Source organism: Somniosus microcephalus, unplaced genomic scaffold, assembly GCF_052327205.1.
Source record: "Somniosus microcephalus isolate GS21.2 unplaced genomic scaffold, FLI_Smic_1.0 unresolved_chr4, whole genome shotgun sequence".
NCBI classification, from domain to species: domain Eukaryota; kingdom Metazoa; phylum Chordata; class Chondrichthyes; order Squaliformes; family Somniosidae; genus Somniosus; species Somniosus microcephalus.
In genome coordinates, this window is record NW_028225182.1 from 57,471,083 (window position 1) to 57,497,847 (window position 26,765).

General features: G+C 49.8%; 1 protein-coding gene across 1 annotated transcript in view; it reads left to right on the plus strand.

Moving 5' to 3' along the window:
- The window catches only part of LOC147091149 (E3 ubiquitin-protein ligase RNF167-like), a 108,376-nt gene that overhangs the window by 42,050 nt on the left and 39,561 nt on the right, over positions 1–26,765 (plus strand). The window contains 4 exon segments of the mRNA XM_085977618.1: positions 4,737–4,757; positions 4,760–4,826; positions 8,964–9,069; positions 23,020–23,113. Coding sequence (XP_085833744.1) covers positions 4,737–4,757; positions 4,760–4,826; positions 8,964–9,069; positions 23,020–23,113 — 288 coding nt within the window.

Here is a 26,765-nt window from a genome sequence, read left to right on the forward strand (position 1 = left end):
TATGGCGCTTCCCGCGCGCTTTTTTTTCTCTCTGTAGCAACGATATGGCGCTTCCCGCGCTTTCCCCGCCGCTGCTACCGATAACAACGCCGTTTTACTGCGGTTTCCGTTTATTCACTGTTGGAGACTCGTTCCCGACGGAGGTCTAAACGCTGACCTGCTTGCCGCGCCGGCCGTCTCTCGAGTGCACCCTCCCAGTCCGTTATTGCTTGCCTCCGATTTCGCTGCCTGTCTCAGCTGTAGAGCCCGCCGCTGGAGCTCCAGCCTGACGCCCAGGAAGGATTAGCGCAGTACCTGTCACCAGCTTGGCCAGCTGGTGAAACCACAGTTTCTCTTACTTCCTTGAGTCTTCTGGACGCTGGAGGAATCGATGTCCTTGAGGTGCTGCCGAATTGCAGGTAAGTCCGTTTCCACCTCGTCGCCACTGTAGTGTCCGTGTGTAGATAAAGACACTGAAGACAGGAGTTGGTTCATAGGTATTTACTAAGCAAGTCTGGGGGGGGTTCTAAAGGGTATACACAATACACAGGCTTATATAGCCCAAGTGGCAATTACCGGCATTACACACACCTGGGGCTCTTAAAGGCACATACACCATAATTGCTCTTAAAGGCACATACACCACAATACCCATCACAAAGGAAGATGGTTGTGGTGGTTGAAGGTCAATCATCACAGCTGCAGGACATCACTGCAGGAGTTCCTCCGGGCAGTGCCCTAGGCCCAACCATCTTCAGCTGCTTCATCAATGACCTTCCCTCCAACATAAGCTCAGAAATATATACTTGCCATAGAGGGAGTGCAGCGAAGGTTCACCAGACTGATTCCTGGGATGGCAGGACTGTCGTATGAGGAGAGATTGGGTCGACTAGGCCTGTATTCACTAGAGTTTAGAAGAATGAGAGGGGATCTCATTGAAACGTATAAAATTCTGACAGGGCTAGACAGACTGGATGCAGGGAGAATGTTTCCCCTGGCTGGGGGGTTCTAGAACGAGGGGTTACAGTCTCAGGATACGGGGTAGGACATTTAGGACTGAGATGAGGAGAAATGTCTTCACTGAGGGTGGTGAACCTGTGGAATTCTCTACCACAGAAGGCTGTGGAGGCCAAGTCACTGAATATATTTAAGAAGGAGATAGTTAGATTTCTGGACACAAAAGGCAGTATGGGGAGAGAGCAGGAATATGATATTGAGATAGAGGATCAGCCATGATCATATTGCATGCAGGCTCGAAGGGCCGAATGGCCGACTCCTGCTCCTATTTTTCTATGTTTCTAAGTAGGGATGTTCGCTGATGACTGCAGTGTTCTGCGTCATTCACAACTCCTCAGATAATGAAGCAGTCCATGCCCACATGCAACAAGACCTGGACAATGTTCATCAAACACTCCCAGGGCAGGTACAGCACGGGTTAGATACAGAGTAAAGCTCCCCCTACACTGCCCCATCAAACACTCCCAGGGCAGGTACAGCACGGGTTAGATACAGAGTAAAGCTCCCTCTACACTGTCCCATCAAACACTCCCAGGGCAGGTACAGCATGGGTTAGATACAGAGTAAAGCTCCCTCTACACTGTCCCATCAAACACTCCCAGGGCAGGTACAGCACGGGTTAGATACAGAGTAAAGCTCCCTCTACACTGTCCCATCAAACACTCCCAGGGTAGGTACAGCACGGGTTAGATACAGAGTAAAGCTCCCTCTACACTGTCCCATCAAACACTCCCAGGGCAGGTACAGCACGGGTTAGATACAGAGTAAAGCTCCCTCTACACTGTCCCATCAAACACTCCCAGGGTAGGTACAGCACGGGTTAGATACAGAGTAAAGCTCCCTCTACACTGCTCCAACAATGTTGTCTACCTCAAGAGTGCCCTCTGTTGGCCATGTGACATATCCATTTCCCACATCAGCCATCTTGTGGCCTCTCAGTGAGATTGCCATCTTCGTGCTAAATTATGCAAAAAGAACTTGCATTTAAACATCACCTTTGACATCATCCGGATGTCCCAAAGTGCTTCAGAGCCAAGGACTTTGGAAGTGTCGTCACTGTGGTAATATAGGCAATATAACTGCTGATTTGTACACAGCATGGACCCAACAATAGCAATGTGAAAACCGACCAATTAATACATTTTTGGTGGTGTTGGTTGAGGGATAATTGTTGGCCAGGATTCTGGGAGAAGTCCCTGCTCTTCTTTAAATAGTGAGCCATGGGATCTCTTGCATCTACTTGCAGGAGATGGTGCCTCGGTTTAACATCTCATGGGAAGGCTGGCACCGCTGACTGTGCAGCACTCCCTAAGTACTGCATTTTTGATTGTCAGCCTAGATTGTGTACTCAAACTTCCGGAATTGGTCTTGAACCCAAGGCCTGAGTCCGAGGTGCTGCCCGGGGGGTGGGGCTGGGTGCTGCCCATGGGGCGGGGGGTGGGGCTGGGTGCTGCCCGCGGGGGGTGGGGCTGGGTGCTGCCCGCGGGGGGTGGGGCTGGGTGCTGCCCGGGGAGGGGGGAGGCTGGGTGCTGCCAACTTGGCCGGTTTGTTCTGTGCTCCTTTGGAGTGAGACTGTCTCGCTGAGGTTAGAGCTTGAAATATTCGCTCAACTCTATCCTGACAATGAGTCACATGGTTCCTACTGGCCTATCCAATCTTGAGTACCCGGGGCATAGATCATGTGATGCCCGCCAACCGATCGCATCAGTGGATGATGATGTAGATTGAGCGGGCCAATCTGATAACCAGAGTGGTGTGAGATCGGTGGCAGATGAGAACATAAGAAATAGGAGCAGGAGGAGGCCATTTGGCCCCTCGAGCCTGCTCCCCCATTCAATAAGATCATGGCTGATCTTCTACCACATCTCCACTTTCCTGCACTATCCCCATATCCCTTGATTCCCTTAATATTAAAAAAAATCTATCGATCTCTGTCTTGAATATACTCAATGACTGAGCCTCCACAGCCCTCTGGGGTAGAGAATTCCAAAGATTCACCGCCCTCTGAGTGAAGAAATTCCTCCTCATCTCAGTCCTAAATGGCCAAGCCCTTATTCTGAGACTGTGACCCCTGGTTCTAGACTCCACAGCCAGGAGAAACATCCTCCCTGCATCTACCCTGTCAATCCCTGTAAGAATGTTGTATGTTTCAATGAGATCACCTCTCATTCTTCTAAACTAGTGAATATAGGCCTAGTCTACTCAATCTCTCCTCATAGGACAATCCCCCCATCCCAGGAACCAGTCTGGTGAACCTTCTTTGCACTCCCTCTATGGCAAGTATATCCTTCCTTAGGTAAGGAGACCAAAACTGTACACAATACTCCAGGTGTGGTCTCACCAGGGCCCTATATAACTGCAGTAAGACGTCTTTACTCTTATACTCAAATCCTCTTGTAATAAAGGCCAACATACCATTTCCTTTCCTAATTGCTTGCTGTACCTGCCTGTTAACTTTCAGTGATTGGTGTACAAGGACACCCAGGTCCCTCTGAACACCAACATTTCCCAATCTCTCACCATTTAAAAAATGCTCTGCTTTTCTATTTTTCCTACCAAAGTGGATAACTTCACATTTCTCCACATTATATTCCATTTGCCATGTTCTTGCCCACTCACTTAGCCTGTCTATATCCCCTTGAAGCCTCTTTGCATCCTCCTCACAACTTACATTCCCACCCAGCTTTGTATCATCAGCAAACTTGGATATATTACATTTGGTCCCTTCATGAGGCGCTCTGACCTCTGACAGTATGTTATAATCTATATAAAAGAGGCAAGCTCAAGGCCTGCAGCAAGGGCGAATGTCTAAGGCACCGCGAGACACCAGGCTGCTTCCTGCTGGGCCTGCTAAAGGGCAAACTGAGGTGGTGCTTGGAGTTCACCAGTCTCCACTTGCAGACTGCTTTCCCCAGCCTCTCAGCATTCATAGGAAAGCATTTTAACAGAACACCATCATCAAACTAGTCCTGTTTGTCACTTCAAACTGTGCTGGTCACAGTGAACACTTGCCCTGAGCGGAACTAGTGCTGTTTGTCAGAGCAGCATCCTGAAACTGTGCTCTGCTGCCTCCTGTATCATTCTTTCCCCACGGGATACTGCACAGGCAGCTTGCCTCCTCCAGAGTCTCCAGTAACATTGCTGTTGAGGTGTCTGAGCATCTGAAGTTTTGTACGTTTACCGTGCTGTTGATCAGCTGGAGTTTAGCAACTCGTCTGCTCTGTTGTGTCGTGGACACAGCTCCAGTACTTGCTCTGGGCAGTGCGGTACGTTACCCTGAGATAACTCGGGCTCTTGTTGGAAGATGCTTTCGATTGGTTGCTTCTTGCCTGCTCTTTGTTATCTCAACAATCCCATTTATCTGAAAATAAGTAGAAATGACTGGCTTTCTTTTTTATATTCTTTTTAAGGTTGTTCTCCGATTGGTGTTTTACAAAATGTCTGCTGTCCAAACTTTATAAATATTTAACTTCTTTTCATATCTCTGCAATTTGGCCACTGTCAAGCTTCCTGTCTGAACTTTGCCTTTGGCGGGAGGTGTTCAGTGGAGATGAGACGGCTCCTTGCCGGGAACACGTGGCTGGTTTTCACGTGGAACATGAACTTGTAGAAACTGGTTGGAATGGTATTCGAGGTGTGTGAAAGGTCACCTAAACCCCCTGTAGAAACCTTGGGGTGGGGGCAGCGGAGAAAACTCTTTCAAAATCGTGCTTTGACTGACATTTCTTTTAATTCTGCAGAGAAAATCAGACATCAGATCACAATCCGTCAGTGTTCATCGGGATCCAGGCCTCCCAGTTCCTGAAGTCTCTCTTCACTTACGACAAAGGGTAGGTGATGATTGTATTACACCATAATCGTAAATATCTAGAAATATGGTGTCAATGTCATGTTTTCGGGGCATAGATATTATCCTTCTGAGCTTCCCAAGTCAGCTTTCAAACTCTGAGTCAGCATTCATGTCCGACTCACGGTCCCGCTTCCCATAAGCAAATATGTCCTTGGAAGCACCTGCTCTCTGTCTCTTGTGGAGAATTCTGGTCCTCCTGAGTCACCCCCCCCCCCCCCCCCCCCCCCCCAAAAGATGAGTGTACTTACTATTTCAAGAACTGTAAATGGCTTTTGCTGTGGGGAGGTCGGCATGCTGCTATCTTCACCTGTCTTTACTGTGGGTCAGTGGGTCATCTGATGTACGAATTGCTGCAGGTCCAGATGTCACAGCTTTGTCCCCTGCTCTGTGTTCAGTTGAGCTCTATTAATCGGAGTCTCACACCATTTACCCACTAATGTGTGTGGGGGTATTTTGAACATCACCTACTTCCCTCTGCATTCTCCTCTCTACAGAAGCTCATTGCTTGTAAAGCAGTATAAAATGTCCTACGTGCTGCCATTTACATAGGATTACATTGGATATACAGCACAGAAACAGGCCATTCGGCCAACCAGTCCATGCCGCGTTTATGCTCCATTTCGAGCCTCCTCCCGTCTTTCCTCATCTAAATCTATCAGTATAACCCTCTATTCCTTCTCCCTCATGTGCTTGTCTAGCCTCCCCTTAAATGCATCGATACTATTCACCTCAACCATTCCCTGTGGCAGCGAGTTCCACATTCTCACCACTCTCTGGGGAAAGAAGTTTCTCCCGAATTCCCTATTGGATTTCTTGGTGACTGTCTTATATTGATGGCCTCTAGTTATGCTCTTCCCCACAAGTGGAAACATTCTCTCTGTATCCACTCTATCAAACCTTTCATCATTTTAAAGACCTCTATTAGGTCACCCCTCATGAGAAGAGACCCAGCCTGTCATCCTTTCCTGATCTGTACACCCTCACATTTCTGGTATCATCCTTGTAAATCTTCTCTGCACCCTCTCCAGTGCCTCGATATCCTTTTTATAATATGGTGACCAGAACTGTGCGCAGTACTCCAAGTGTGGTCTAACCAAGGTTCGATACGGTTTAGCATAACTTCCCTACTTTTCAATTCTATCCCTCTAGAAATAAACCCTAGTGCTTGGTTTGCTTTTTTAATGGCCTTGTTAACCTGTGTCGCAACTTTTAGTGATTTGTATATTTGTACTCCGAGATCCTTTGTTCCTCTACCCCACCCAGACTCTCACCCTCCAAGTGATGTGACCTCCCTATTCTCCCTACCAAAATGTAATACCTCACATTTATCTGTGTTGAAGTTCATTTGCCTTATTATTTGCCCATTCTGCAAGTTTATTAATGTCCTCCTGTAACTTGTTGCAGTCCTCCTCAGTATTGACTCTCTTTTCCCCCCCCCCCCGCCCCCCCCCAAAAATTTGGTGTCGTCTGCAAATTTAGAAATTGTGTTTTTTGATTCCAAAGTCTAAATAATATAAATTGTGAACAGCAGTGGTCCCAGCGCTGATCCTTGTGGAACACCACTACCCACCTTCTGCCACTGGAATAGCTCCCCTTTACTCCCACTCTCTGCTTTCTGTCCTGAGGCCAGCCAGCAATCCATTCTGCTACTTGTCCCCCGACTCCGCATTCTCTGACCTTGTTCATCAGTCTATTATGGGCTACCTTATCGAAGGCCTTTGAAAATCTAGATAAATTATATCTTCTGCATTACCCTTGTCTACTCTGTTACCTCTTCAAAAAATTCAGAGGTTGGTCAAGCAAGACTTTCCCTTTTGAAATCCAACACATGAACCAATTAGTGAAATAGAAACTATTGATTTACATACATGGCAAAAGAACCGGGGAGGGCGGGAGGAGGAGGAAAGAGGAGAATTTTTTTTTTACACAGCGAGTTGTTGTGATCTGGAACGCGCTGCCTGAGGGCGGTGGAAGCAGATTGAATAGTAACTTTCAAAAGGGAATTGGATCGGTCCTTGGACCCCAGCTATTCACAATATATATTAATGATCTAGACAAGGGAACTAGATGTAATATCTCCAAATTTGCAGATGACACAAAGCTGGGTGGGCGTGTGTGCTGTGAGGAGGATGCCGAGAAACTCCAGTATGATTTGGACAGGTTGGGTGTTTGGGCAGAAGCATGGCAGATGCAATATACGTGGATAAATGTGAGGTTATCCACTTTGGTGTCAAAAACAGGAAGGCAGATTATTATCTGAATGGCAATAGATTGGAGAAGGGGAAGTGCAACGAGACCTGGGTGTCCTTGTGCACCAGTCGCTGAAGGTAAGCATGCAGCTGCAGCAGGGGCGTAAGAAGGCAAATGGTATGTTGGCCTTCATAGCGAGAGGATTCGAGTACAGGAACAAGGATGTCTTGCTGCAGTTGTACAGGGCCTTGGTGAGACCACACCTTGAGTATTGTGTGCAGTTTTGGTCGCCTTATCTGAGGAAGGATATTCTTGCCGTGAAAGGAATTCAGCGAAGCTTCACCAGGCTGATACCTGGGATGGCAGGAATGACGTATGAGGAGAGATTGGGTTGATTGGGCTTGTACTCGCTGAAGTTTAGAAGAATGAGAGGAGATCTCATTGAAACTTATAAAATTCTGGCAGGACTGGACACACTAGATGCAGGAAGGATGTTCCCGATGGTCGGGGAATCCAGAACCAGGGGTCACAGTCTAAGGATAAGGGGTAAGCCATTTAGGACTGAGATGAGGAGGAATTTCTTCACCCAGAGAGTAGTGAACCTGTGGAATTCTCTACCACACAAGGCAGTGGAGGCCAATTCATTAATATATTCAAGAAGGAGTTTGATATATTTCTTAAGACTAAAGGGATCAAGGGGTATGGGGAGGAAGCAGGGACTGGGTACTGAACTTGGATGATTAGCCATGATCGCATTGAATGGCGGAGCAGGCTAGAGGGCCGAATGGTCGACTCCTGCTCCTATCTTCTATGTTTCTATGATAAATACTTGATTTGGAAAAATTCACAGGGCTATGGGGAAAGAGCAGTGAGGAGTGGCACTAATTGGGTAACTCTTTCAAAGAGCCAACACCGGAACGATGGGCCGAATGGGCTCCTGTGTTGTGATTCTACGATGCTCTCCCCTTGGCCATAGTTGTGCCCCCACCATATTCTTGCTAAGGTTGGGGTATGGAAACCGCTCACTTGGGCCAGGATGGCCAGTGACTCGGCTACGCTAACTGGAGAATGGGATGGTAAGAAATCTTGCCCTCAGTGAAAGATATGCCGAGAAATGGACTAGCTTTTGTTGGCCACCTGGCGGTGAAGGTGGCCATTGTAAATTTTTCAATTTCAATTTTATTTGTCACGTAACCAAATACAACAAGTGAAATCCAGTCAGTGAAATGCTTTTTTTCTTAACGAGCCGAGCGCACCAAGCAGCAAAGGACACTTAGCTGCCTGGTACGCACGGAGCCCGCAAGGACGGCAGCCATCTTCATCGGCGCCATCAGAATAGGGTCCGCTCTCGCCTTGCTCCGCCTTTCCCGCACTCCTGCCCGACAATCTTCAGCCCCCGTGGTACCGACGTCCCGGGGCCTGCTTCTCCCTGGCTCTCCTTCCACTTATATCCTTCTCAATCTTTATCTTAAACCTTCTTTGTGGTCTGGTACTTCAAGGAATGGGAGGGTCTGGCATCATAAAGCAAAGGTCCCTTCACTAAATGTAGATCATGAGTTGCAATAGTTGCCAACGTAAAGGCAGCCCCTGAAGTTACCAGTCACCTGCCGCTGTGCTGTCAAATTCTCCTGTGAAACCGCCAATGTTTTCAGTGTTGAGCTTGAAGCTGATGAGCTCACAATCATCTGTAGCACCGCCTGACATTGTGAGGCAGTCAGGGCCTCCCTCTCATCTGTCTGTTGTCTGCTGCAATGGGCCCACTTGTGCTGTTGAGGTCATTTCCATTAGAAATGCTCTTTCTGTACTGTGATGTTTGCTTGTTAGTTCTGCTTGTTTCTATCATGGTGGAAGTGTGTCTCCCACAATATCAGAGCCGCCTAGATCAGTCTCTACTCAAAGCATCCTTCCTTGTTCTGTCTGTTCACAGTGCATATGTTATACTAATGCCGGAGTTCAACTTCCCGCTGGGATATTACCTCATTCCGTTCACTGGCGTCGTTGGAATTGTGATTGTTGTCATGATCACTGTCATGGTAAGTGCATGGTGCAGACCATATCACTCTTCTAGTTCTGCTCATCAGAAATGCTCTAAACTTGCAGTTACTTCCCAGTTGTTCGATCCCTGTCAGAATGTTATTCAGCAGCATCTCGCTAGTGCACAGGTTCCCAAATGGTAGACTGCAGACTGTACAGGATGTGAGCCAGGTGGATGAATGACGGGGTTGGAGACGCCCAGGGTCTGTGTGCCTAGTGACGCAGTTGGCAGCGTGGGTGCAGTGCAGACAGTGGGAGCAGGTTTAAAAAATATGCCTCACTGAGGATAAACCTGCCACAGGTTTCGAGCTGTCATTGTGATCAGTGTAAAGGTTGGACTGTTGCTGACGAGTCTCTCTCTCGTATCTAACACAGTAGCTGTGTTGAGAGTTCTGAATCAGGCTGTCGTGATGCTGTGCAAGTTGTGAACATTTCTGACTGGAGCATGCAGCTCAGTTGAGCAATGCGAGTGCACAGTTCTGTTGGTTGTTCACCCTTAGCTGCCCCATGTCGGGGCCCAAATCTAGGCACCTAAGCAGAGATTTGGCCTTTATATAAATGCAGGTTACTGCCCCGAAGACTCATTTATCAGCATTTCCCCAGTTTTGATTTCTCTCTAAATTGTGAACTTTTGAAATGGCTCAATGTGTTCAGAAAAGCAGAGTGAGTTTGGCAATAGAGCCAGTACTTCAATCATGCTCGACTAACTGGGAGAGAGTAACGGAGGGTAAAAATGAAGATAGTAACAGAGACATCAAAAGAGAGTAACCAAGAAAGGCAAGAGTAACAGGGAACCCGACAAGTGGTAGAGAAAGGAGAGTAACGGAGACTCACTGGGAGCAGCAGCGAGAGCGGCCCTGGGTGGAGACTGAGTGCAGAGACCGAGGATTTAAAGAGCGGGAGAGAGAGCGCGAAAACACAAGGAGTGACGTCAGGACTGCTGGTAACTGGTTGGTTGGTAAAGATCACAATGTTTTTTTTCTTTTTCTTGCTCTTCAAGGGGCCGGGATTAAACAGCTGGTTAAAGATAAAACGGATACAATGACACCTCTCTGTGCTTGTAGTAATGATGGGAAAGGGATTATTAAGTGTCCAGCAATACTTCCATGCATTCCAGTGAGGAGGCCTTGCCATCTGCCATCCATTCATTTTCAATTATTTTCTGTCTGCCTTATGCACGTTTTAGACTTTTCAGTTGAAGCAAGTACGAATAATCCACCTTATTGCCACAGTGCATTTTCTAAAACACTAGTCACTTTATAAAAAAAAAAAAATTTTTTTTAATAATATTTGAGGGCATCAAACAAACCAACAACTTGCATTTATATAGCACCTTTAACATAGCAGAATGTCCCAAGGCGCTTCACGAGCTTTGATCAAAACCTGACACCGAGTCACAGAAGGAGATATCGGGACAGATGGCCAAAAGCTTGGTCAACATAAAAACATAAGAAATAGGAGCAGGAGTCGGCCATTCGGCCCCTCGAGCCTGCTCCGCCATTCAATATGATCATGGCTGATCTGATCTTGGCCTCAACTCTAGTTTTCTGCCTGTTCCCCATAACCCTCGACTCCCTGTCGTTCAGATATCTGTCTATCTCCGCCTTGGATATATTCACTGACTCCGCCTCCACAGCTCCCTGGGGAGGAGAATTCCAAAGATTCACGGCCCTCAGAGAAGAAATTCCTCCTCCTTTCCTCCTTAAATGGGCGCCCCCTTATTCTGAAACTATGCCCCCTAGTTCTAGATTCCCCCACGAGGGGAAACATCCTCCCAGTATCGACCCTGTCAACCCCCCTCAGAATCTTATGTTTCAATAAGATCACCTCCCATTCTTCTAAACTCCAATGAGTATAGGCTCAACCTTTCCTCATAAAACAACCCCCTCATCCCAGGAATCAACCTCGTGAACCTTCTCTGAACTGCCTCCTATGCAAGTATATCCCTCCTTAAATAAGGAGACCAAAACTGTACTCCAGGTGTGGTCTCACCAGCGCCCTGTACAGCTGTAGCAAGACTTCCCTACTTTTATACTCCACCCCCCTTTGCAATAAAGGCCAATATTCCATTACCTTCCTAATTACTTGCTGTACCTACATGCTAACCTTTTGTGCTTCATGTACGAGGACCCCCAGATCCCTCTGTACCGCAGCATTCTGTAGTCTCTCCATTTAAATAATAATTTGCTTTTCTATTCCTACCAAAGTAGACAATCTCACATTTTCCCACATTATACTGTACTTGATCTGCCAATTTTTTGCCCACTTGCTTAGTCTATCTATATCCCTTTGCAGACTCTGTGTCCTCCTCACAGCTTACTGTCCCACCTATCTTTGTATCATCAGCAAATTTGACTACAGCACACTCGGTCCCTTCATTCAAGTCATTAATATAGATTGTAAATCACTGAGGCCCCAGCACTGATCCCTGTGGCACCCCACTAGTTACTGTTTGCCAACATGAAAATTACCCATTGATCCCGACTGTTAGCCAATCCTCTGTCCATGCTAATATATTACCCCCAACACCATGAGCTCTTATCTTGTGCAGTAACCTTTTATGTTGCACCTTATCGAATGCCTCTTTGAAATCCAAATACGCTACGTCTACTGGTTCCCCTTTATCCACACTGCTCGTTACATCCTCAAAGAACTGTAATAAATTTGTCAAACACGATTTCTCTTTCATACAATCAAGCAGTGTCAACATGGTTTTATTATGATTTTCTAAATGCCCTGCTACTACTTCCTTAATAATAGATTGCAGCATTTCCCAAGTGACAGATGTTAGGCTAACTGGCCTATAGTTTCCTGCTTTCTGTTTCCCTCCTTTCTTGAATATGGGCGTTAATTTGCGGTTTTCCAATCCACTGGGACCTTTCCAGATTCTAGGGAATTTTGGAAAATTACAACCAATGCATCCACTATCTCTGCAGCCACTTCTTTTAAGACCCTTTACTTTAGCTAATCTCTTCCTTTTTATATGCTTTTAGAATCTCTTCCTGTCTGTTTTTATATTTCTTGCTAGTTTACTCTCAATCAATTTTCTCCCTCATTTTTTTTTTAGTCATCCTTTGCTGCAAGTTTCTAAAAAATTTCCCAATCTTCTGTCTGCCACTAATCTTTGCAACATTGTATGCCTTTTCTTTCGATTTGATACCCTCCCCAACTCACCCTCAAACTAAATGTGAAATTCTATCATGACGTATGAGGAGAGATTGGGTCGATTGGGCTTATACTCGCTGCAGTTTAGAAGAATGAGAGGGGATCTCATCGAAACCTATAAAATTCTGTCAGGCCTGGACAGACTAGATGCAGGAAGGATGTTCCCGATGGTCGGGGAGTCCAGAACCAGGGGTCACAGTCTAAGGATAAGGGGTAAGCCATTTAGGACTGAGATGAGGAGGAATTTCTTCACCCAGAGAGTGGTGAACCTGTGGAATTCTCTACCACAGAGGGCGGTGGAGGCCAGTTCATTAAATATATTCAAGAAGGAGTTGGATATATTTCTTAAGACTAAAGGGATCAAGGGATATGGGGAGAAGGCAGGCACAGGGTACTGAATTTGGATGATCAGCCATGATCACATTGAATGGCGGAGCAGGCTCGAGGGGCCGAATGGCCGACCCCTGCTCCTATCTTCTATGTTTCTTCCTTAGTTAGCCACGGATGGTTTATCCTTCTCGTAGAGTCTTTCTCACTGGATTATATCTTTGTTGAGAGTTCTGAAATATCTCCTTAAAACTCTGCCACTGCTTATCTACTGTCTTACCTTTTTTATCTATTTTCCCAGTCCACTTTAGCCAACTCTGTCTTCATACCCTTGTCATACCCTTGTTTAAGTTGAAGACACTTGTTTCAGACCCAAGTTTCTCGCCCTCAAACTAAATGTGAAATTCTATCATATTATCACTCTTCCCTGGAGGATCCTTTGCTATGAGCTCATTAATTAACTGTTAATACTATAATTTAGTATTAGAACTAATCGCATATTAATAATTTGAATTAGATACATCTTAGCCTTAAGTTTCTGTAAGTTAGTTAATAGCCTATTAAATAGAGGCATGGCAGGACAGCTCAATCCCACGGAGTGCACCTCCTGTGCCATGTGGGAAATCCAGGACGCCTCCCGTGTCCTGGACAACCACACATGCAGGAGGTGTGGTCAGCTGGGGGAGCTCGAGCTCCGGGTTTCGGAGCTTGAGCAGCAGCTGGCGTTACTGCGGTGCATCCGTGAGGCTGAGAGCTCCGTGGATAGCACGTTTCAGGAGGCGGTCACCCCGCAGTTAAGGAGTGTGCAGGCAGAAAGGGAATGGGTGACGAAAGGAAATAGGTGACCACCAGACAGAAAAGGAGGACCAGGCAGGTAGTGCAGGAGTCCCCTGAGTGCATCCAGTTCGGAGTACTGGTGAGGGCGATGGTTCTTCTGGGGAAGTACAGCCAGAGCCAAGTCTATGGCACCACGGGTGGCTCAGCTGTACAAGGGGGAGGAAAAAGAATGAGAGAGCAATAGTGGTAGGCGATTGGATAGTTCGGGGAGCAGACAGGCGATTCTGCGGCCGCAGACGTATGGTATGTTGCCTCCCTGGTGTCACTGCGCGGCTACAGAACATTGAGTGGGGAGGGTGAATAGCCAAAGGTCGTAGACCATATTGGTACCAACAGCATAGGTAGAAAGAGGGCTGAGGTCCTGCAGGCAGATTTTAGGGAGCTAGGAAAGAGATTAAAAAGCAGGACCTCAAAGGTAGTAATCTCCAGATTACTCCCGGTGCCACAAGCTAGTGAGTATAGAAATAGGAGGATAGAGCAGATGAATGCGTGGCTGGAGAGATGGTGCAGGAGGGTGGGCTTCAGATTCCTGGGGCATTGGGACCGGTTCTGGGGGAGGTGGGACCTGGACAGGTTGCACCTCAACAGGGCCGGAACCAATATCCTCGCGGGGAGGTTTGCTAGTGCTGCGGGGGAGGGTTTAAACTAATTTGGCAGGGGGATGGGCACCAGGATGTAACAATTAGAAAGGGGAAATAAAATGCTCAAAGGATTGGGAGAGGCAGAGAGCACTAGAGTAAGAAATAGGAAGGTATTAGGTGGGGTTTAACTAAGACAATACAGGGTGGTCTAAGGTGGGTTTACAGTGGATGTATGTGAATGCACGAAGTGTAGTAAACAAGGTAAGTGAGCTGCAGGCGCAAATAGCCACCTGGGAATATGATGTCGTGGCAGTAACTGAGACTTGGCTCAAAAAAGGGCAGGATTGGGTATTAAATATTCCTGGTTATAAGGTGTTCAGGAAAGATTGGTGGTGTGGCAGTATTGGTTAAGGAGAATGTTAGTGCTGGAGAGGGAGGATGTCCCGGAGGGGTCAAGGACAGAATCTATATGGCTAGAGTTAAATAATAGAGGTGCCATTACACTACTGGGTGTATTCTATAGACCACCAACTAGTGGGAACGATATGGAGGAGTAAATTTGCAGAGAAATTAGAGAGAGATGCAAGAACTATAGAGTAGTGATAATGGGGGACTTCAACTATCCTAATATAAACTGGGATCGTAATAGTGTAAAGGGCAGAGAAGGGAAGAATTTCTGAAGTGTGTTCAGGAGAACTTTCTTGATCAGTATGTTTCTGGCCCAACGAGGAAGGAGGCATTGCTGGATCTGGTTCTGGGGAATGAGGTGGGTCAAGTGGAGCAAGTGTCAGTAGGGGAACATTTAGAGAACCGTTATAAGGTTTAGATTAGCTATGGAAAAGGACAGGGAGCAGTCGAAGAGTAAAAATGTTTAACTGGGGGAAGGCCAATTTCAGTGGGATGAGAACGGATCTGGCCCGGGTAAATTGGAATCAAAGATTGGCAGACAAAACTGTAGTGGAACATTGGGTTGCCTTTAAAGAGGAAATAGGGGGGGGGGGGGGCAACTAAAATCAGAGCACCTTGGTTGACGAAACAGATAGAGAATATGATGAAGCAGAAAAAGAGTGTGTATGACAGATGTCAGGTTGCAAATACATAGTCATAACGGCACAGAGGAAGGCTATTCGGCCCATCGTGTCCGCGCCGGCCATCAAGCCCTGTCTATTCTAATCCCATTTTCCAGCACTTGGTCCGTAGCCTTGTATGCTATGGCGTTTCAAGTGCTCATCGAAATGCTTCTTGAATGTTGTGAGGGTTCCTGCCTCTACCACCCTTTCAGGCAGTGAGTTCCAGATTCCAACCACCCTCTGGGTAAAAAGGTTTTTCCTCAAATCCCCTCTAAACCTCCTGCCCCTTACCTTGAAACTATGCCCCCTGGTTATTGACCCCTCTACTAAGGGGAAAAGTTCCTTTCCATCTTCCCTATCTATGCCCCTCATAATTTTGTACACCTTAATCAGGTCCCCCCTCAGCCTTCTCTGCTCTAAGGAAAACAACCCCAGCCTGTCCAGTCTTTCTTCATAGCTGAAGCGCTCCAGCCCAGGTAACATCCTGGTGAATCTCCTCTGCACCCTCTCCAATGCAATCACATCCTTCCTGTAGTGTGGCGACCAGAACTGCACACAGTACTCCAGCTATGGCCTAACTAGCGTTTTGTAAAGCTCCATCATAACCTCCCTGCTCTTGCCTTCATTAGCCGAGGCATAGAATATAAGTATCCCATATGCCTTCTTAACCACCTTATCTACCTGTCCTGCTGCCTTTAGGGATCTATGTGCATGCAGAACCAAGGTCCCTCTGATCCTCTGTCCTTCCTAGGGTCCTACCATTCATTGTGTATTCCCTTGCCTTGTTTGTCCTCCCAAAATGCATCACCTCACACTTTTCAGGGTTAAATTCCATTTACCACTGTTCTGCCCATCTAACCATCCTGTCTATATCATCCTGTAGCTTGAGGCTTCCCTCCTCGCTATTTACCACTCCACCAATTTTTGTGTCATCTGCGAACTTACTGATCATACCTCCTACATTCATATCTAAACCATTAATGTACACTACAAACAGCATAGGACCCAGCACCGATCCCTGCGGTACACCACTGGACACAGGCTCCCAGTCACAATAACAACCTTCGACCATCACCCTTTGCCTCTTGCAACTAAGCCAATTTTGGATCCAATGTGCCAAATTGCCCTGGATCCCATGGGCTCTTCTTGACCAGTCTCCCATGCGGGACTTTGTCAAAAGCCTTACTGAAGTCCATGTAGACTACATCAACTGCACTACCCTCATCCACATACTTAGTCACCCCCTTGAAAAATTCAATCAAATTGGTCAGACATAATCTCCCCCTGACAAAGCCATGCTGACTATCCTTGATTAATCCTTGCCTCTCCAAGTGGAGACTAATTCTGTCCCTCAGAATTATTTCCCTACCATTGATGTTAGGCTCACTGGCCTGTAATTCCCTGGTTTATCCCTACTACCCTTCTTGAATAATTGTACTACATTAGCTGTCCTCCAGTCCTCTGGCACCTGCCCTGTGGCCAGAGAGGTTCTGAAAATTTGTGTCCGAGCCCCTGCAATCTCCTCCCTTGCCTTACACGGCAGCCTGGGATACATCTTGTCTGGGCCTGGGGATTTATCCACTTTTAAGCCCGCTAAAACCGCTAGTACCTCCTCCCCCTCAATATTAATTTGTTCAAGTATATCACATGCCTGATTTCTATGCCTACATCGTCCTTCTCCATAGTGAACACAGATGCAAAATATTAATTTAAAACCTCACCTACATCTTCTGACTCTACATACAGTTTGCCACTTTGGTCCCTAATGGGCCCTACTCTTTCCTTGGTTATCCTCTTGCCCTTAATATACTTATAAAACACCATGGGATTTTCCTTTATTTTGCCCGCCAGTGTTTTTTCATGCCCCCTCTTCACTCTCATTTCTTTAAGTACCCCCCTGCACTTTCTATACTCCCCCTTAATAAACATCTGAGAATCAGGCTATATATAGAAAGGTCAGAGGAGAAGTGAAAAAGAAAAATAAGCAGGGTGAACAAAGGATATGAGAATAGACTGGCAGCCAACATAACCGGTAATCCAAAAGTCTTCTATAGGCATATAAATAGTGAAAGGGTAGTAAGAGGAGGGGTGGGGCCGATTAGGGACCAAACACGAGACCTATGCATGGAGACAGAGGGCATGGCTGAGGTACTAAATGAGTACTTTGCATCTGTCTTCAAGGAAGAGGATACGGCCAGAGACACAGTGATAGGATAAAAATTGATGGAGGTAGTAGAAAGGCTGGCTGCACTTAAAGTAGTTAAATCACCAGGAGCGGATGGGGTGCATTCTCGGATGCTGAGAGAATTGAGGGCGGAAATCATGGAGGTACTGGCCATAATATTCCAATCCTCCGTAGATACGGGGGGTGGTGCCAGAGGACTGGAGAATTGTAAATGTTACACCATTGTTCAAAAAAGGGTGTAAAGATAAATCCTGCAACTACAGGCCAGTCAGTTTAACCTCGGTAGTGAGGAAGCTTTTAGAAACAGTAATCCGGAACAAAATCAACAGTCACTTGGATAGGGCTGGATTAATTAAGGAAAGCCAGCATGGATTTGTTAAAGACAAAGCGTGTTTAACCAACTTGATTGAGTTTTTTGATGAGGTAACAGAGAGGGTTGATGTGATGTACATGGATTTCCAAAAGGCGTTCAACAAAGTGCCACATAATAGGCTCGCCAGCAAAGTTGAAGCCCATGGAATAAAAGGGACAGTGGCAGCATGGATACAAAATTGGCTAAGTGACAGGAAACAGAGAGTAGTGGTGAACGGTTGTTTTTCAGACTGGAGGAAGGTATACAGTGGTGTTCCCCAGGGGTCGATCTATTCATGACTTGGCCGTGGGTGTGCAGGACGCAATTTCAAAATTTGCAGATGACACAACACTTGGAAGATAAGTGAACAGTGAGCAGAGTGATGGACTTCAGGAAAGTGAAATGGGCGGACACGTGGCAGATGAAATCTAGAAATACAAGGAAGTGTGAAGTGATGCATTTTGGTAGAAAGAATGAGGAGAGGACATATAAACTAAATGGTACAATTCTAAAGGTAGTGCAAGAACAGAGAGACCTGGGGGTATGTGTGCTCCAGTCGTTGAAGTTGGCAGAGCCGTTTGAGAAAGCAGTTAAAAAGACTTACAGGAGCTTTACTCTGTATCTAACCCGTGCTGTACCTGCCCTGGGAGTGTTTGATGGGACAGTGTAGAGGGAGCTTTACTCTGTATCTAACCCGTGCTGTACCTGCCCTGGGAGTGTTTGATGGGACAGTGTAGAGGGAGCTTTACTCTGTATCTAACCCGTGCTGTACCTGCCCTGGGAGTGTTTGATGGGACAGTGTAGAGGGAGCTTTACTCTGTATCTAACCCGTGCTGTACCTGCCCTGGGAGTGTTTGAGGGAGCTTTACTCTGTATCTAACCTGTGCTGTACCTGCCTTGGGAGTGTTTGATGGGGACAGTGTAGAGGGAGCTTTACTCTGTATCTAACCCGTGCTGTACCTGCCCTGGGAGTGTTTGATGGGACAGTGTAGAGGGGGCTTTACTCTGTATCTAACCCGTGCTGAGTGTAGTGTGCTGCGACTCTGACATACTGTACAGTATCTTGCTCCTTTGCTGTACTGTGGGATTCAGATTTCTGTCGCCTGCTTTGAAAACAATTTACACCTGGACCGAAAGGTAATCATGCAGAATGAAGACTAATTTGACTTTCTAAGCAGACTATGTGCGGGATTGATCTTCACAAGAGATAATAATGAAATCCATTCCCCACAACACTTTTTGAAAAAGATATTCAATCCATCTCACTATCATTCCAAACATTTAAAATAAAAGAATACATGGAGGAGTGAGATACCCTTCAGACAATTAAAATGTTACTCAAAAATAATCCCGGCATCAGGGCAGACAGCCTGCCCTCAGATCCTGCTGTTCAGCTATTCCCCTCCCTGCTGTTTGAAGCTCGGACTCTGGCTGCACACTCGGGCATGAGGCTGTGGGTGTTTATGGGGTTTGGTGCCCTGAGAGCGTGGTTGGGGAGATGTGGCCGTCCCCTGCACTGCTCCCCTCCTCTCCCAGGCCCGTCTGAAAGCTGGTGGTTGCAGCATTTGATTTAAAATTGGGTCCTGCAGCGAGAATCCTCAGGCCTCTGTCCCAGCGTTCCCCATTCATGCACCCGTGGGAAAAATCTTTCACTATACCCACCGTAAAGTCCCTACGACTGGGGAGCTGTTCGGCTCCCTGGCCTCGACCCGCGGGACTGGGGAGCTGTTCGGCTCGACCCGCGGGACTGGGGAGCTGTTCGGCTCGACCCGCGGGACTGGGGAGCTGTTCGGCTCGACCCGCGGGACTGGGGAGCTGTTCGGCTCGACCCGCGGGACTGGGGAGCTGTTCGGCTCGACCCGCGGGACTGGGGAGCTGTTCGGCTCGACCCGCGGGACTGGGGAGCTGTTCGGCTCGACCCGCGGGACTGGGGAGCTGTTCGGCTCGACCCGCGGGACTGGGGAGCTGTTCGGCTCGACCCGCGGGACTGGGGAGCTGTTCGGCTCGACCCGCGGGACTGGGGAGCTGTTCGGCTCGACCCGCGGGACTGGGGAGCTGTTCGGCTCGACCCGCGGGACTGGGGAGCTGTTCGGCTCGACCCGCGGGACTGGGGAGCTGTTCGGCTCGACCCGCGGGACTGGGGAGCTGTTCGGCTCGACCCGCGGGACTGGGGAGCTGTTCGGCTCGACCCGCGGGACTGGGGAGCTGTTCGGCTCGACCCGCGGGACTGGGGAGCTGTTCGGCTCGACCCGCGGGACTGGGGAGCTGTTCGGCTCGACCCGCGGGACTGGGGAGCTGTTCGGCTCGACCCGCGGGACTGGGGAGCTGTTCCGCTCCCTGGCCTCGACCCTCGGGACTGGCGAGCTGTTCCGCTCCCTGGCCTCGACCCTCGGGACTGGCGAGCTGTTCCGCTCCCTGCCCTCGACCCGCGGGACTGGGGAGCTGTTCGGCTCCCTGGCCTCGACCCGCGGGACTGGGGAGCTGTTCCGCTCCCTGGCCTCGACCCGCGGGACTGGGGAGCTGTTCCGCTCCCTGGCCTCGACCCCCGGGACTGGGGAGCTGTTCGGCTCCCTGGCCTCGACCCGCGGGACTGGGGAGCTGTTCCGCTCCCTGGCCTCGACCCGCGGGACTGGGGAGCTGTTCCGCTCCCTGGCCTCGACCCGCGGGACTGGGGAGCTGTTCGGCTCGACCCGCGGGACTGGGGAGCTGTTCCGCTCTCTGCCCTCGACCCGCCGGACTGGGGAGCTGTTCCGCTCCCTGGCCTCGACCCTCTGGACTGGGGAGCTGTTCCGCTCCCTGGCCTCGACCCGTGGGACTGGGGAGCTGTTCCGCTCCCTGGCCTCGACCCTCGGGACTGGGGGGCTGTTCCGCTCCCTGGCCTCGACCCTCGGGACTGGGGAGCTGTTCCGCTCGACCCGTGGGACTGGGGAGCTGTTCCGCTCGACCCTTGCGACTGGGGAGCTGTGCGGCTCCCTGGCCTCGACCCTCGGGACTGGGGAGCTGTTCCGCTCCCTGGCCTCGACCCTCGGGACTGTGGAGCTGTTCCGCTCCCTGGCCTCGACCCTTGGGACTGGGGAGCTGTTCCGCTCGACCCCTGGGACTGGGGAGCTGTTCCACTCCCTGGCCTCGACCCGCGGGACTGTGGAGCTGTTCCGCTCCCTGGCCTCGACCCTCGGGACTGTGGAGCTGTTCTGCTCCCTAGCCTCGACCCGCGGGACTGTGGAGCTGTTCCGCTCCCTGGCCTCCACCCGCAGGACTGTGGAGCTGTTCCGCTCCCTGGCCTCGACCCTCGGGACTGTGGAGCTGTTCTGCTCCCTGGCCTCGACCCGCGGGACTGTGGAGCTGTTCCGCTCCCTGGCCTCCACCCGCAGGACTGTGGAGCTGTTCCACTCCCTGGCCTCGACCCGCGGGACTGTGGAGCTGTTCCGCTCCCTGGCATCCACCCGCGGGACTGGGGAGCTGTTCGGCTTCCTGGCCTCCACCCGCGGGACTGGGGAGCTGTTCGGCTCGACCCGCGGGACTGGGGAGCTGTTCCGCTCTCTGCCCTCGACCCGCCGGACTGGGGAGCTGTTCGCCTCGACCCGGGGGACTGGGGAGCTGTTCGGCTCCCTGCCCTCGACCCTCGGGACTGGGGGGCTGTTCCGCTCCCTGGCCTCGACCCTCGGGACTGGGGGGCTGTTCCGCTCGACCCCCGGGACTGGGGGGCTGTTCCGCTCCCTGGCCTCGACCCGTGGGACTGGGGAGCTGTTCCGCTCGACCCCCGGGACTGGGGAGCTCTTCCGCTCCCTGGCCTCGACCCCCGGGACTGTGGAGCTGTTCCACTCTCTGGCCTCGGGACTGGGGAGCTGTTCGGCTCCCTGCCCTCGATCCGCGGGACTGGGGAGCTGTTCGGCTCCCTGCCCTCGATCCGCGGGACTGGGGAGCTGTTCCGCTGCCTGGCCTCGACCCGCGGGACTGGGGAGCTGTTCCGCTCCCTGGCCTCGACCCGCGGGACTGGGGAGCTGTTCCGCTCCCTGGCCTCGACCCGCGGGACTGGGGAGCTGTTCCGCTCCCTGGCCTCGACCCGTGGGACTGGGGAGCTGTTCGGCTCAACCCGCGGGACTGTGGAGCTGTTCCGCTCCCTGGCCTCGACCCTCGGGACTGGGGAGCTGTTCCGCTCCCTGGCCTCGACCCTCGGGACTGGGGAGCTGTTCCCCTCCCTGGCCTTGACCCGCGGGACTGGGGAGCTGTTCGCCTTGACCCGCAGGACTGTGGAGCTGTTCCGCTCCCTGGCCTCGACCCTCGGGACTGTGGAGCTGTTCCGCTCCCTGGCCTCGCCCCTCAGGACTGTGGAGCTGTTCCGCTCCCTGGCCTCGACCCTCGGGACTGTGGAGCTGTTCCGCTCCCTGGCCTCGACCCTCGGGACGGGGGAGCTGTTCGGCTCCCTGGCCTCCACCCGCGGGACTGGGGAGCTGTTCGGCTCGACCCGGGGGACTGGGGAGCTGTTGCGCTCCCTGGCCTCGACCCTCGGGACTGGGGAGCTGTTCACCTCGACCCGCGGAACTGGGGAGCTGTTCGCCTCGACCTGGGGGACTGGGGAGCTGTTCAGCTCCCTGGCCTCGATCCGCGGTACACCGGAGCTGTTCACCTTGACCCGGGGGACTGGAGCTGTTCACCTCGACCCGCGGAACTGGGGAGCTGTTCCGCTGGCTGCTTCAACCCAGGGCTGTCTGTCTGATGACTCCGAGGTATCCCCAAGATACGCTGCTGCCTGAAAATGCTCCTCTTGTGAGGGTTTTTGGTGATTTTTCTCCCCTCCTCTGAAGGTGGTGACTCTTGACTGTGCAACAGTTCCATAGGTGCCAGCCCCTCTGGTATCTCACCCATTTTATGGGCGAGTTTGGACACAGGTTGTGGGCGCAGCGTATGATGGAGCCACAGCAGAGCCTGATGCCCTGATCCCCCCCACATTTTCCAGCAAGAGTTACTAGATCAGCATTAGCGCCAGGCATCGTGGCTGGCTTTGTCCCACTTGTGCTTACCTCAGGGTTACTGAGGGTGTTTGTAACACACCTATTAGAACTCCGTGGCTGACTGACTGAGAATAGCTAATCCTCTGCACAGACAGGAGAGTGAACCTGAGTCTCGCTACATGCTTCAACTCTGCCTCACCATCTTGGGCAGTGGAAATATATTTGTTGGTGTTTATTGTGAAGAGTGAATGCAGAAATGTTTTGTTTTATTACATAGTAACTGTGTTGACCAGCAAGTTCCCAGAAGCGCTGCTGTATCACATGCTTGTTTGAAGGAACAGATATTTCTTGTGTATGGAGCCTTACGAGCTTGCGTTGCTTGCTCAAAGGCCGTTTGAGTGATTTTGTTTAGCCTATAGCATGAGATCATTGTCTCTCTCTCCTGTGGCCTGAGGTGTCTCTTTATTTTGTGTATTGTAGATAGTGAGATGTGTGCAGTATCGGCGCAGAATCCGGAGGAACCGTCTCTCAAAGGACCAACTCAAGAAAATTCCAGTCCATAAATTCAACAAAGGTAGGGACACTGGGCGATTTGCCACCTGACTCGGCGTCAGCAAAGGATTGTTCTGTGGAAATGGAAAGGTTCGCCTTGGCGTTGTCGAAGGCACCTCTACGATTGGGCAAAGCACGGAGTTGTTTGCAGCTCCCTGAGTGAGAAGCCAATTTAGTGACAGTCAGTGCAGAATGAATGTGTACTGCTGTGTGACTGTGTCCAGCAGGGGGTGCCTTGACACTACCCGTGCTCGTGTATTAGTGAGTAGCAGCCCCAAGTCCCACTGTGGTGCTGTCCCACACCCCTGACCTGTTTTAACCCAGTTTATTTCCACCAATTTACTCCACCTTTCCTATAGGCACTAAGTCGTGGCAGGGTATGGTTCCACAGATTGCCCTCCATTATCGTGTTCAGACTGATACCTGGGATGGCAAGAATGACGTATGAGGAGAGATTGGGTCGATTGGGCTTATATTCGCTGGAGTTTAGAAGAATGAGAGGGGATCTCATTGAAACTTATAAAATTCTGACAGGACTAGACAGACTAGATGCAGGAAGGATGTTCCCGATGGCGGGGAGTCCAGAACCAGGGGTCACAGTCTAAGGATAAGGGGTAAGCCATTTAGGACTGAGATGAGGAGGAATTTCTTCACCCAGAGAGTGGTGAACCTGTGGAATTCTCTACCACAGAAGGCAGTTGAGGCCAATTCATTAAATATACAGGAAACTTTTTTTTATACGGGACCGGCGTGGTGCCGGTTGATCAAAAAGTCCGGATTACAGAGAGGTATACTTACCAAGGTACGAGAGCCCCTTACACGGTCACAGGTGCAGGAGCCCCTGTTGCACGGCCACAGGTGCAGGAACCCCGGTTACACAGCCACAGATCCAGGAACCCCGGTCACACGGCCACTAATATATAGTAAAACTTACCTGAACCTACTCCTGAATTTTGCCGGTTGAGAGATTTCTGGATATTTAGGTGCCGGTTAAAAGAGAGTTTCCTGTATTCAAAAAGGAGTTGGATATATTTCTTAAGGCTAAAGGGATCAAGGGATATGGGGAGAAGGCAGGGACAGGGCACTGAGTTTGGATGATCAGCCATGATCTCATTGAATGGCGGAGTAGGCTTGAGGGGCAGGATTGGCCGACTCCTGCTCCTATCTTCTATGTTTCAAGTGGCTATTCTTCCTGTTCAGCTATAGTGACATCATCGCAGGCAATGTGATCGAGGCCAGAAGTCCACCGATATCCACCTTCCCAGCAGGAACCACTGAACACCAATCGGGACTGGGATTCTTGGTCCCTCCCACTCCAGAAGTGTGCAGACCAGTTTTTGGTCTCCACTGATGCACCACCTGAGAACAGTTAACTTGGCCCAGACTGCTGGTGGGACCTCCGACCCTCAAGGTCCCTCTGACTCACTGTCCCATCAGGGGAGCCGTTTAGTATTTCCAAAAGTGAAATCATGACTATTAACAGCTTCAGCTTTATGCCGTACTAAATGTAGTTGCTGATTTTGCAACTAATTTGGAGTGATGTGAGGGAGTTGCAAGCTTACTACGTGCCTGGGATTTAGGTATGACTTGTGTGGGAATTTAGTAAAAGGGATCCATGCATCTTGACACCATTTTGTTCAAACTTGCTTTAAGGGCGCATTGGCCCAATTGTTTGTCCGAAACCTTTAGTGTGGGTAGAGCATTGTCGAAAGCTGCCTACAGGTGGAGCCCTTGTACTAGCAATGAAATGTTACACCTCCCAAAACTGGCTTCATGCCATGATGCTGTCCGTGCCGCTCCCACACCAGCGGCTTGAAGTTTTTTTTTAACCCCCAATTGGCTTTTATTCATGCACGAGACTGGCCAGGTGACTGTCGGTCAGTGTGCTGTTCAGCTGGGGTAATTTCACCTCCATAGGGCAGAGGCCCTGAAGCCAATTTTATTGCCTGCTAAGATCTGCTAACTCCGCATAGAGCAGGGATTGTGGTTCAGCACTCACTCGGTAAACATGCTGAGCAATTGGGGAAGAAGCATTCTAATTATTAAACCGTCCATTTTCCCAGCTGTAGAAATTGCCTGCAGAATGTGATGGTTTTAAGGATTCTTGTTCAGTTACCAAAAATCATTGGCACGGCTGTAGGTGATGGGGGTTTTTTTAACGACCTGAATCTCTTGCAGCTTTCAAACCCCATGGGCGTATTCGCCATTCGTTTCCAAACCAGAAAGCTTCTGAAAGCCACTCATGCATGATATGTGTCAGCCGTGTCTCAGTGGGCAGCACTCTCTCCTCTGAGTCAGAAGGTTGTAGGTTCAAGCCCCACTCCAGAGACTTGAGCACAAAATCTAGGCCGACGCCTCCGTGCAGTACTGAGGGAGTGCTGCATTGTCGAGGTGCTGTCTTTCGGATGAGACGTTTAACCCGCCGCTCCCTCTGCCCCCTCAGGTGGACGTAAAAGATCCCATGGCACTATTTCGAAGAGGAGCAAGGGAGTTATCCCTGGTGTCCTGGCAAATATTTATCCTCGAACAACATCACAAACAGATTATCTGGTCATTATCACATTGCTGTTTGTGGGATCTTGCTGTGCGCAAATTGGCTGCTGTGTTTCCTACATTACAACAGTGACCACACTTCAAAAGTACTTCATTGGCTGTAAAGCACTTTGGGACGTCCTGAGGTGGTGAAGGGCGCGGGAGAAATGCATGTCTTTATTATAAAACTTAATTGAAGATTGTCCAACCTTTGCAGCTCCAACTATGGTGACTGCTCCCACAGGGGCCTCAACCAGTGGTCACACTCTGTTCGAGATTCTAGCTAGGGAGAGGGAAAGACTGCAAGGGCAACTAGGGATGGGCAATAAATGCTGGCCTTGCCAGCGATGCCCACATCCCAGGAATGAAGAATAAAACAAATTACAGCTGGGAAGAGGAAAAGGCTGTCGGGTCTGGGGACAGAGTTGCAGAATGGAACACTTGTTCACATTACTGTTGGGGTTGGTATGGCCTGTCAAAGCTTGATGAGCTCAGTGTGTGGCCTGGAGTGCCCAGAACTGAAGGAGGAAGTGTGGTGGAAAAGAGAAGAGATGTAGAAAAGTGTAACTCCAGCATTTTAAAACTGACGACCTGGCTGGCTGTAAATTTAAATCCCAGATCACATTCCGTCACTGCAGGACTGTGACCAGCTCTTCAATGGAGCTTGGGAAGTTGAGGGAAGGGGCTTAGAAGCGAGATGTACTGGGGGAACTCGGCGTTGCATAGGAAATGGCTGATCTGTTCCTCAACTCCCTTTACCTGCCTTTGCTCCATATCCCCTGATACCCTCACCCAACAAAAATTCCCCATCTCTGTCTTGAAAACTCCAATTGACCCCCAACATCCACAGCCTTTTGAGGGAGAGTTCCAGATTTCCACTACCCTTGTGTGAAAAAGTGCTTCCTGACCTCACCCCTGAACGGCCACCTGTTTCTAATTTTGAGTATACACTCTTGTTCTGGATTCCCCCACCAGAGCGCTCTATCTACCCTATTGAATCCCATTTAACATTTTAACCACCTCGATTAGATCATTTCTCAATCTTCTAAACTCAAGGGAAATCAAGCCTAGACTATGCAAATGTCCTCATAATTTAACCCTTTTAGCCCCGGTACCATTCTGGTGAATCTGCGCTGCTCCCC